Source organism: Quercus robur, chromosome 10 (assembly GCF_932294415.1).
Source record: "Quercus robur chromosome 10, dhQueRobu3.1, whole genome shotgun sequence".
Classification (NCBI taxonomy): Eukaryota; Viridiplantae; Streptophyta; class Magnoliopsida; order Fagales; family Fagaceae; genus Quercus; species Quercus robur.
Window position 1 is genome coordinate 13,955,786 of NC_065543.1, and position 13,074 is coordinate 13,968,859.

General features: G+C 31.7%; 1 protein-coding gene across 1 annotated transcript; it reads right to left on the bottom strand.

The window, feature by feature from the left end:
* Positions 1-2,802: 2,802 nt before the first annotated feature.
* On the bottom strand, positions 2,803-8,295 carry LOC126702788 (DNA-directed RNA polymerases II, IV and V subunit 12). Its single transcript, XM_050401643.1, has 3 exons — positions 8,119-8,295; positions 7,924-8,016; positions 2,803-3,052 (listed from the first exon to the last, which is right to left on the bottom strand). Exons 1-3 carry the CDS (start codon positions 8,156-8,158, stop codon positions 3,030-3,032), a joined length of 156 nt encoding a protein of 51 aa, XP_050257600.1. The 5' UTR covers positions 8,159-8,295; the 3' UTR covers positions 2,803-3,029.
* Positions 8,296-13,074: the final 4,779 nt, after the last annotated feature.

Below are 13,074 nucleotides of genomic sequence, written 5' to 3' on the forward strand. Positions count from 1 at the left end.
CAAATATAATGGGTCCTTGTTATCATTTGCACTTAGGTTTGTTCTGTTTTTCTTTTGTTTAATTGTAATTCCTCCTCGTAACTGACCGAAAATCTCAAATTATATGCCAAAACAGTTTCTTTATCGTAAATTAACATAGATTAATGTTAATGATTTGATCTTTGTGCCTAGTTTGATTTCCAAGTATCAGCCTGAACAATTTTTATTCACTAGCTAATCAGACGCATGTACCATTTCATGATTAGTATGAAATTGCATATGTTAAATTAGCCAAAACAATTGTATTAATAAAGGGATAAAAAGCCAACCATATGGTTAGATTGAGCTTTCATTCAGATCCATCACAAATATCCCAGTTTCCAATTGGGATTCTTTCAGTTTCAAATTAAGATACAATATTTGAAGAAACTCAATTTTTTGGGTTTCGGTTTTAACCTTTGTTAGGGCTTTAATTAAATATTGTTAGGGTTTTATCAGTAAATTGAACTCTACAACTGAAACAATTCTCCCTGACGAACAGGTACCATGGAATTTGTTATTTGCTTTCTTTACCTGGCAACTTTGGTTAGCCCCAAATGCTAGACTATTCAATAATACATCGATATCTCAATCTCATCTTGTTTACAAATCTTTACATTTAGCAATTGAATTCTATCATCTTGCTTGCCCAGATAAAATTTTAAAAGTTGTTGTCTCTCGAATTATTAAATGGCTTCCCCCTCTTGAACACTTTAATAACAACAGTATTGAGTATTGACATAATGAAATTGAAAATTTGAAAATCTAAGAACCTAATTACCAGAAGGAGAAAAAGGAAAGGAATAAAAATAATTATTTTGAAATATCCCTTTCATTCCCTCGTTTGGGATTTTTATTATAGAGAATGGAAAATCATTCCCTTGGTTGGAAGTTTAAAATGTGAGGGAATGAAATAAGTAATAGAAACCCATCAAATTTGAGTACTTGGATGTCTATTAATGGCGTCATTCACCATCCTTGTGGATTGTGGGCGCAAAGGAGAATACGCCCCGGCCGAATAGACCATGACGGAGAAAAAATGGAGTCACCACCTAAATTAGGTCTAGAAACCTTATTGGGTCTTTTGGGCCCATCACTTACATACATGGGTCCACATACCAGATTATGGGTCCGGAGTTTGGGTACAGCTTGGGAATGTGTTAGACACTCAAGACCGCTCGACTTGTGGGCCGGCCTTTATTATGTGTTGCTAGACCATATTTAATTAAAGAGTTTATTAAGAGGACTTTAATCTTTAACCTAAACATACATCATGCACTTAAAGAAATAAAACACACAACATATTAAATATCACAATATAAAAAGAAACAAATAAAACACAATCCGACAAAATAAATTAAATATAACAAGTTGACAATTAAATATAAATGCACAAAGAAAAAGATATTAAATAAACTAAACATTGCAAAAATACTAAAACAAACATGAGAAACAATTAAACACAACACATTAACCAAAACAGAGTCAAACAAAATCAAATAACATGTTAAAAAGTAATTAAAATAATAAAAAATAAGATTTTTCCAAATCTGGGTTCAGGATGTATACACACTCAATCATGCGTATGCATACTCAAATATACGAACACATCCTTTAGCATAGATTTGAAAAAATTACATTTTTACAGATTTAATCATTCAAAGATATTAAAATAGAAATCGAACATGCATGTTAGAACCCTAAACACTTAAACTAACATAAAGCAAATAAAACAAACACCAATATAAACAAAAAAAACATGAAACAAAATCAACAAGTATACTATACTAACATAAAATAAACATGCATGTTATAGTTTTCATGAAACCAAAATAATGAAACAACCTAAAACAGATTATAAACAACCTAAAATCATACTAAAACATATCAAACATAATTAAGAACATCAAAATGGAGGAACTATACCAAAAAACTCTTGTGAATTTTATTAAACAAAGTGGGAAACCATGGAAAAGAGGTTCACCTTACTTTAGAATCACATATTTGAAGTTTTTTAACCAACCCCTTAGTGCCTATAACACAAAGATTAGTTGGAGAAGACAAAGATAATCAAAGAACACTATAATTGTTAGTAATCACAACTCAAGAACAAAACAATTTGAAAACGTTTTGAGAAATAAATTTTGGAAAATAGTTTCTTCCTTAGAACTAATTAAAGAGAGATTTTAATTTTTTAAAAACGTGCTAAGGGGCTGTGTGTGAGGTTTGGATAAGAGAATTAGGGTTTTTTATTTTTTGGTTTGGCTAGGGACATGTGGCTGCAGTCTACAATTTTGTGAAGGGAAGCAGTTGTGAATTCATTTGGTGGGATTTACAATCTGTAGTTCTCTCTCTCCTTGGGTACTTTCTCTTTCAAAACTGAAACCCAATTTATCTCTCAATCGGGTAGAAACTCTTGAAATTAATGGAATGATCTTTTTGTCAACGGATGCTCTATTACACTCGTAGTCTCTAAAGAATGAAGGCCTAACACCAATAATTTCTCTCTCAATTGGTAGAAACTCTTGAAATTAATGGAATGATCCTTTTGTCGATGGATGTTCTATCACACTTTTAGTCTCTAAAGGATAAAAGAAGGCCTGACCCCAATGGTTTTTTTTTTTTAAACCACGTGGTTCACTTGAGTTCCGTTGGCCAATATTTAAATAAAATAAAATAAAAAAATCTGGAACAGCTTGGACTTGGAATTGAGAGACTGGAACTGCTGGAGTTCGTGAGCATTGGAAGGAAACGGAATTTAAAACCTTGGCATAAAAAAAAAAAGAATCAAATCGGAATCAAACTATATAACATTAAGGTCCAGATAAAAAATTTTAATCATGGGAGATCAAATCCAATGATCCCAAACTTAGACAGTGCAACTTATAATTTAGTCTTCTATGACTACATACTAAATCACCAAATTAACAAGTTGTGAAATGGACCCAATACAGAGTCTTTGTTATCTTTGTTGTTGCTGCTGCACGTCCCTGCCTCCCCACCTCTCTTCTTCAGCGTGCCTCATATTGAACAACTGCAACAGAAAGCACCATATTAATTCACTGTTCAACGCAACATGCATTGCAAAACCAGATAATTCAACAAGGTTTACAAGAACAAGATTTGCTCCAACAAGATCACAAGAAATAAGAAAAACATTGAGATGCACAGCAAAATATAAAACCTAGAATTCCACCCAGCACTTACCATATTCTAACCATATTACATTTGATAGTGTTTTTTTTTTTTTTTTTTTTTTTTTTTTTTTTTTTTTTTAATTTAAAAAAAAAAAATTAACAATAGACATCTGTTAGTGAAGTCTGTTTGAAAGCACAAGGGCTTTCTAAAACTCCAGATAAGAATAAGAATAAGATGAATAGTGAGGCAGTTGGTTCAGTATATCCAAAAAAAGAAGAGCGAAAGAGCTCTGCTTGAAACACCTTGGAATGAAATTGTTCAAAACCATCAATCCCAAAAGGTAGAACTATTAGGAAAAGGGTTACCCGTATATATCTAGCATATCATAGCAATCTCAGTTCTTTAGTTCTCCTCTCTTTTGTAACTACTTTTTTGTTCTCTTCTTTTTCTTCCTTGTACTTTTTGACTTCTTGGTGCTCCTTTTGCATAGAGTAGTTTTTTCAAAATGGACACTTCTTACTTGTAAAAAAAAGTAAAAAATATATATATATATATATATATATATATATATATCTCTCACACAGAAGCTTGCCAATAATCTGCACATCATATACTAGCACTATCCCTCCAGTGCTGTCAACCAAATGCAGGCACTGTATATGCAAATCAGAATAACTCATGAAACCAGGATTTGTAAGATTTAAACCAAAGATGTCAAATGAAGACTCTTAGAAACTGAACCAACAATGTTCTATGAGCACATCATATGCTACCAGCCATTTAGTGGGAGGTCTGTTTTAGGTCAAACAATTATTTCGGTCCTTGAACTAAGCATCATAGTTTTTTCTTTGATAAGTAACTATGCCTCATAGTTTATTTCATCCCAAAACAACTTATTATGTCAATTTAGTCCCTGAGATTCTGGAAATAATTCAATGTAACTCTTACCCTCACTGTCGAAATTAATTATCAAAATCATATACAAAAATCAGTTGATTTCTGAAAGGAAAGTGGGGGCAAGGGTAACAGTAAATCAATTTCATAACTTTAGGTACTAAATTGACATAATTGATAATTCAAGAATGAAATTGGAACCTAACACAGCTCAGAAACCAAAATCATGCCCTTTGTTTTATCTTTTGCTGAACTCCACAAATCAAAATGTCAAACTAATATATATTTTGCAATTGATGCATTTGAGCATTCCATGAATATTGATTATCAGTGTATTTTACTAGCACTTTCCTTTACACGGAGTTGCATTGGTTTTTACTACATGTTGCTATGCATTAAAAATGAACAATATATTTTAAATTCTGGACGCATCCTAGCTTCCTAGGTGATCCAACATTGGTAATAGATGAGACTTCTCTTAGAAGAGGGAATTGAAATAATGACATTGCATCTAAAAACTCAGTAAGATTCACGCATCATACTTAACCAGCATATAAATGAAATAAGCACTCCACCTATTTGATAAACATTACAGTGCATAGACACTAAACTGAAACACAATGAATCATAATTCAAATGCCTAAACCAATCAATCACAATATTTATTGACACCTTGTTCCTTTAAGAGTAGGCTAGACAACCAAAGCAGATAATTCAACTGTCATGCCCTAGTTGTGACACTAGTAAACCAAACAAAAAGCAGATACAATTTGCTTATAAAATTTATAATTCTCTAATAATCAAAATTAAACACCTTAATGCTATCACATGAAGGAAGGTTTCAGAAAAATATTGAAAGGAAAATACAATTATTCTTGGTCACAAAATATGAACAACTACGTGAGGATTTGAAAACCAGGTAATTTATCTCAACTTTAAAAGGAATGTATATAAATATAAGATTACATACAGAGACACACAAATACATGCTTAAATACATAAATAGATAACCTGAAGTAAAACATATTCACATAACTAGGCTCTTACAATTATAGCAGTTGAGGAAAAGAGCACCTTAATAGTAGTGAAGTTTCTAAGTTTTCTTTATCTAACCTACCAAAGAATCATATGCCATTATGAGATTGGTTAGTCCAACTCAAGGCTAGTCATGCTGCTAATCCATTTATCCAGAGTATCTTAAAGGCTTTTCAATCAGGGGTGGATGGTCCTAAGGGTGTTACTCTACAGAATGGATTGCTTTTATATAAGGGCAGAATTTATTTGGGTATTTGTGATTCTTTGAAGATAGCTATCTTGCAGCAAATTCATGATGGTCCTTTGGGAGGTCATTTAGGCTATCTCAAGAGCTACACAGGGTCCAAAGGGACTTTTATTGGCCTGGGTTAAGAGCTGATGTAAAGAAGTATGTCAGGGAGTGTGACACTTATCAAAGGCTCAAGCATGAAACCTGCAGTCCAGCTGGCTTGTTACAACCTTTACCTATACCAGAGACGCCTTGGGTAGCTATGAGCATGGATTTTATTTAGGGTCTTCCAAAATCTCAGATGAAGTATGTGGTTTTAGTGGTTGTGGAAAGGTTTACTAAGTTTGTTCATTTTGTAGCTTTGTCTCATCCATATACTGCTTCTAAGGTAGCAGCCCTTTACATGCAAAATGTGTTCAAATAACATGTTATGCCTACTTCAATTTTCAATGACAGGGACCATATTTTCACTTATTATTTTTGGCAAGAGTTGGTGAAGCTTCAAGGCATTCAACTGGCCATGTCTTCAGCCTATCACCCTTAGATAGATGGCCAAACTGAGGTTATGAATAGAAGTCTTGAGCATTACTTGAGGGCTTTTGCAACTGATAAACCAGCTTCTTGGGTGGAATGGTTACCTCTTGCTGAATTTTGGTTTAATAACAATTTTCATATCTCTCTCAAGCTTACTACATTTGAGGTCTTGTATGGATATCCACCTCCTAGGCTTATGGATTATGTTCCTGGAACAACAAAGGTTGAAATTGTGGATGCCCATCTAAAATCAAGGCAACAATTAACTTCCTTGTTGAGGCATAATCTGGTGGCAGCTCAAGAAATTATGAAGTTGTATTCTGATAAACACATAGCTGAAAGGAGTTTTGCAGTGAGTGATTAGGTGTTTCTCAGACTTGAGGCTTATAAACAGAAATCCCTAAAGCACCACCAAGTAAAGAAATTATCTCCTAAGTACTATGGCCCATTTCAGCTACTGCAGAGGGTTGGTGAGGTGTTATATAATTGGATTTACCCCCAAATTCTAAGCTCCACCCTACTTTCCATGGTTCTTGCTTGAAGGCTAAGTTGGGGCAACATGTGGTCTCTGTTCCAACATTACCACCTACTGATTTGGATGGAGTTGTCACATCAGAACCAGCAGTTGTACTACAAGAAAGAACTCATCAGCTTCATAGCAAAAACTATCACTCAAGTCTTAATCCAATGGCGGGGGGAAGGTCTTGAAGATGCGACTTGGGAGAGTTTGTATATCATGCAGCAAAGATTCCCTCACCTTGTGGACAAGGTCTTCTAAAGGGAAGGTTATTGTTAGGATTACACATACACTTGCACGTTGATATACATTGATAGCTGGAATATGAGTCTGTTATAGTTAAGTACATTGACAGTTGGTATAACAAGTTAGTTAATAGCTGCGTGGTAGTTGCTAGATGGAGTTAGTTGTAAGGTGCTAAGGGAGTAGTATAAGAGGCAACAACTTGTATACACAAGGAATTTATGCAAATAGATGTATTCTTCAGTGATTCTTTCCTCTGTTCTCTTGAATCTTCTCTCTATTCTTCTTGTTCTTAGGAGGCCCAGCTGACCTTGAATCCTACTCTCTAAATCCCTTTCCCATTCTTTACATTAATCCTTTCTAAATGTGAAAGTTGGTATACTAGTGAAAACCTCCACATTACAAGACAAGAACTAGAGTCTTGTTGGATAAGCTAGGCCACCAAAGATACTAACAGACAACATCACATAGTTCGCTTTTACAACGAGGGGATTAGAATGCAGAAAAAAAGACACTTCTCGCTTCTAGAAAGGAGGTCTCCAAAAAGAAAACAGCATATATTTTAGCATTTAGCCCTGATTCTATTAACAAAAATTATGGTTTTAAAAAGACACCTACATATTCATTACTTGCTTTTTTCTGGAGTCTGTAGAATCTTTCAATCTTGCACTAGACCTTAGATCTGATCCTGAACACCACTCAATGACCCCAAAGGTGGAATCTAATACGAACAACTTGGTCTTGAGTTCTTAAAATAATGCAGCTGTCTTATGCTCTGCTAATTAACACTAAAAAAAAAAATAAAAAGAAAACCCTCAAATTATTACCCTAGCCAATACCAACTTATAGGAAGCAGTCACCATTCCCACTAAGTCTAAAATAAGGCATATGTCTCCGGACCCTTCCGTTAACTACTCAAAACCCTCAAACAACAACAACAACAAAAAATAAACAGAACAACCAAGCCTTAGTCACAAAATTTATGGAGTTGGCTACAGATTCTCAACAAACTAGTTAAAATTAACTACATGTATTCTTCTCTGCAGTTCTATTCTATCCAGAGTCATACTCTCTCTTACCCTCTGTTACCATACCCAACAAGTATATAAATCAGCACAACCTTACAGTTTATCAATAAATTCAAACAGAGTCAAAAACACAAAGTTAATATTCAATTCAATCATAATTATAACATAATAATATCCCAAACTTTCATAATAGCAAAAATATAATTTAATTTTCATACCCAAAGAAACAAAAAGGTATATTTTTGTTTTGTTTTAGAAAAAAAAAGAAGAAAGAAAAAGTAGCTTACTGCGGCGAGTGCGCTTCTTGTACAAGATGCGGTAACCGCACTCTCGGCACTGTATCACATCACCTGGCTTCAGAGTGTTCTCCATCCCACAATCTGTAAAACCCATTAATAATAATAATAATAATAATATAATCACTATCAATATTGCTGCTTAAATCATAAGTCTATGTTTGGTTGCCGAGAAAACCAAAATACCTCCGCAGATGTAGTTGACTTGTTCCGGTGGAGGATCCATCAGGGTGTTGATGAAGAAATCTTCTAGGGCTTTTCGGCTCTCTCTCTGTCTATATTCAAGTAAACGACTGCTATGTCTATGTTTTACCCGATACGTATAATATATTGAGTTCAGTCTCTGTCTCTATTATGCGATAATTTTTTTTTTATTTAAAGTGAATTTTGACAAATCAATTATTAGATTTCATTTTTTTTTTTATAAATTTCATATTTGTAAAATTTTTAAAAAATTAATAGTTATGTTATTAATAAATTATTTAAACTGTAAGTTTTTGTAACTTAAAATTATACATAAAATATAAAATTATAAATTATATAGTAAATAATATCTCATTGACATAAAACTTAATATGTGTATTAAAAGAAGAAAATGCAATTCAACGGTTTGATTTTCATAATAATGTGTAGTAATTTTTATTTTATTGAGTAATGTTGTAACTTAAGGTTACAACTAATTTTGTAGCTAAATTGCCCTATATTGAGTTCAATCTTTTTTTTTAGGGGGTTTTTTGTGTTTCCTTTTGGTTTTTTAAAAGTTAAGGCAAGGTTTATTTATTTATTTGAACCTTATAATGTAATTTCCATATTTTTAGTATTTTGAATCGATATGTCAGGTTTAAATTCTCATCACCCATTACAAATATTGAATTATCAAAACAAAAAAAAAAATTCAATTAAATTTAGCCATTTTTAAAAAAAATAAAATGAATATTTATTAGAATGAAGGATTGATCAAAATGCAAGTGTGCTTAGAGAATTACAAACGAACACTCATTTGTAAACTTGGCAAACAGATCGGGTTAATCGAGATTGGATTTGACCCGACTAGGCTTGGGTTAGAAATGAGTTTGAGTAAAGAATGGGTCATTTTAGACAAGTTACCAATACTTAGACTTTTAATGTTTGGATCAACCCAATATGACTTGTATTTTTTCATATGAAAATATTTATATATGTATAAAAGAACGAAACTTAATCTTTGTTGCTTTCAATACAAATAAAATAATAAATAAACATAAAATAATTGTTAAATAATACATAAAATATTTAAATTTACATAGTCTAAATTAAATAATTCATAAACACTTAATGTTATACAATCCAAAGTTATTTACAGATTTTATCTTCACCAGAATACAACAAAACATTAAAACAAAATGTGGACCATATCAAATTATTAGCCTCATCAGGTGCACCTATATTTTGTAAAATATAAATAAACTTAGATTACATACAAAGTTAACTAAATATATATATAAAGATTTACAAATAAAACATAGTAACATTTTAGGTAAAATAGAAATAATTAGAATTGTTGCCAAATTTCCACGACAAAAATCCGATAGCATTTTGCCTTAGGTGCATCATAGCACACAAAACACTATTCTCACCAAGCTTTCGCTGAGAATACAGCAATAAAGGTGCCTCATTTTCATAGCGAAAAATTCGGCAGAGTGTCGCATTTGGTGTGCTACCGACTGGGTTTCATGCCTATATATATGGTGTGCGTTAGCGTGTTCGTACGAGGGCGAGCCGAAACTCACCAAAGTATCAAATATGTTGATGCGTGTTACATACATGGGGAAACCAATGTCACTTGGTTGACATGGATCGAGACAATCACACTGTAATGATCATGTTAATGTACACAAGGTCAAGAGCCCCCATGATCACGAGATGGCTGCTCTCCTAACCATGGAAGTCCATCATACAAAGTGCTTGACCACCCACAAAAAACACAAAAAAATTAAAGATCCCAAAAACTTTAAATCATTTTTTTTAATAATTTAATTATGGAGTGGAGGGATTTGAACCTTAGAACCCTAAAAATCTTCGTTGGGAATATCAAGAGATACCGGTTAATTTACAAGACTCTTGACAATTTAAATCAAACTTAAACAATGAAAAATGTAACTCTTAAATAAATCCAAAAATAATCTTTGGAATATCAAGTTTACTATTTCCAAGAGTTTTAACACATTATTACTGACATTAAAAAAAGAAAACACATTATTTCTGATGTACTTTATTTCTTTTTTTTTTCTTTTTTGAGAAGAAGATGTACTTTATTTCTAATATCATAAGAGTGGTCTCCACTCAAAAGCTCTTGAAATCACCAACTAGTAGCCTTAAGAAAGCCTGCAGCTCTTATAAGCTGAAAAGTTGATGAGTGAAGATAATTAAGCCCAACAAATCAATAAGAGAACATCATATGATATATCCACAATAAAAATAAGTGATTTATATAAAAAAGTAAATAACAAATTTTCCATTTGAAATATTACCATGCATTGTAGACAATAAAAACGAATCTCATAATTGAACAACGTTATCCCTTAGCTATAACAGTTCAAAAAAATCTATAACAGTAAAAATAATAGTATGAAATAAATAAACAATGTTCCCCAACTAAAAACGGTTAATCGTTAGACAGTATTTGTTATGTTAGTATTTCTTGCCTACTAAGGAAGAATAGGAGTTAGAATCTCAAATCTCCTTACATATAAGTAGTATCGTAAAGTGTTAAGTGTGTAGCAACATTGATCCATTCGCTCTTCCATATATATAAGAAGAAACAGAGACTTTTGAAAGAACATAGTGAGTTCCTTTATTTGGTGGCCTTTCAAAATTCGAAGATGCTTGTTATAGAATTGAGCATAAAAAAAAAATAAAAAAAAGCGAGAGAGGAAAAAAGATTTTCGCCTATAAGATAGCAAAGGGAGATAGAGAGTTTTGGGTTTTTGTAGATTGCACAAATCAAGGAATTTATAAGGCTCAAGTTGATAATTTCTATCATAATTTTGAATTTCTTCGGGCAATGAAATAAGAGAAATAGTGTGGTACTAGTCAAGGACGGAACTAAGATTCAAACTTAGGGGCGACCAAAGTTCTTTGTTCAATAATTTTAGAAAGTTGGAATATTAATACTAGAGGTTGATAACGATGCATTATTAGCATTAATTTTTTAATTTTTTTTTGTATTTTTTATTTTTTTTAAAATCGATAATAGATAGTTATAATCAAGAGTTCTGTAAGTCAATTGGCACGTCTTGATATTTTCAAGGTCCAACTAAGGTTAGACTAATTCTTTATTCTATCCACATTATAATTTTTTTTTTAATCTATTTATTCTTTTCACATAATTCTATAGCTAATAACTTCATAATGCTATATATAAAAGATTCTAAAAGAAAAAAAAAATACAAAAACTATATTTAAAAGTTCAAATCCATTTCTAGTATTACATTAATAAAACAACTAAAATAATGGTTAATCAACATCATGCACTAATATTCAACGAAAAAAAGGGTGAGATAATTATTGGTGTCTAGGTTAAGGAATTTTTTTATTTATAATTACTTGGTTAAGGTTGAGGTAGCATAAAGATGTGAGATCTATTCCTTTGAAAAATTTCAATTTTGAAAAAGTAGTAAAAAAAGAAAAGAAAAAGAGATATGTCAAGCAATCACATGATAATGAACGGTAAGTTTGAGTTTTCAACTATGTAAATAATAAAGTTGTTCCCATCACTACATTAATTTAGCTAAGGCACAAAGTTTATTACCAATAGACTAATCACACACATGCTCTGGTGGCAGTTTAGGTAAGACACAAAACAATATATTGTTGTTTCACACATGTATTACATTTACGCATGCATGTCAAGTGTGTCCCAAAGTTAATCAAACATTAAAAATTAATAAAATTCTATCATTCAAAAAAATAAAAAATTTCCACGGGTTATGTTAAAGAGTAGTAGCTCTTTAAAAAAAAAAAATCATAGGTTGAGTTAAAGACACCAACTGATCCAAGTTGTTGGTGACACTGATTGGTGTGTGGATGGAGTGATTAGCAGCATAAGAGTTGTTTCTGTGACTATGGGATGGAGTCATTTGAGAGGGACAAAGAGCTCTCAAATGAGAGGTAAAAATTGGGTAAAGATTATTGAGTTTTTGTGATTTGTTTTGTTAGGATTTATAATTGATTTGTTATAAATTTTTTTTTTTTTTTTTACTTAGACTGTGTCCAAAGATTTTTTTATTATTATTTGAATATGTGAATTGTTTTGTAGATTTTCCTTATTATTCGAATTTGTAAATTGTCCAAATGTTTAGCTAAATGTTTTTCTTGATATTCTTGGGAAAACCAAACAAAGGATGATTTGATAATTTTTTTCATTTTTGGTTTCATGGGTTAATTTGAAAATTTTTTGGGAGAGGGGGGTCAAGTATATTAATTTTAGAGTCAAAAGTAAATTTTTTATGCTAATATATATACTAGGGAATTTTTTTTCAAAGTCTGGGGTGGCCATGGCCCCCCTCAGCCCCTAGATAGCTCCATCCCTAGTACTGGTACGTGTGAGTGTGTGTATGAGAGAGAGTTTTTAAATGTTTTTTAAAGCACAGTTTTTTTTTTTTTTTTTTTTTTTGTTGAGAAAGAGCACAGTTTTTTCTTGAGCCAAGAAACAAACGCAAAGGAGAAAATTCAGGGTCTTCTCTAGGTGTTTTAAAATACTTTGACCATGAAGAGTTGTGGAATTCAAAGTGAAAATTTCACTATAACGTTGATTGTACCATATTCAGGATTAATTTTGTGAAGAGTTTGTATTTGTTGATAGAGAAAAACATTCTATATTTGTTGTAAGCTCAAGTTATTATGTTGATTTTGTTTGGAGTTGGTCGTATGATTTTTTTCCCCTTTAGGTTAAACCTATTTCCATATAAATTTTGGTCTTCTATGTTTATGTGTCATTTATTTTCTTTGTGTTTGTAATCGTGTTCATAGCTTTAGTGTTTTGGGTAAAATCATATATATAAATATTTATATATATATATATATATATATATATATATATATATTACTTGAAATCGTTTATTTAATCTATATATATATATAAAACCGAAACCTCTGCCGGTA

Bases quoted from the DNA above. Each gene is read 5' to 3' on its own strand.
- LOC126702788 (XM_050401643.1), bottom strand. From the start codon at position 8,158: ATGGATCCTCCACCGGAACAAGTCAACTACATCTGCGGAG. The intron at 8,017-8,118 runs GTATTTTGGTTT...TGGGTTTTACAG, and splicing joins AGTCAACTACATCTGCGGAG to ATTGTGGGATGGAGAACACT. The intron at 3,053-7,923 runs GTAAGCTACTTT...TTTCTGTTGCAG, and splicing joins CAAGAAGCGCACTCGCCGCA to TTGTTCAATATGAGGCACGC.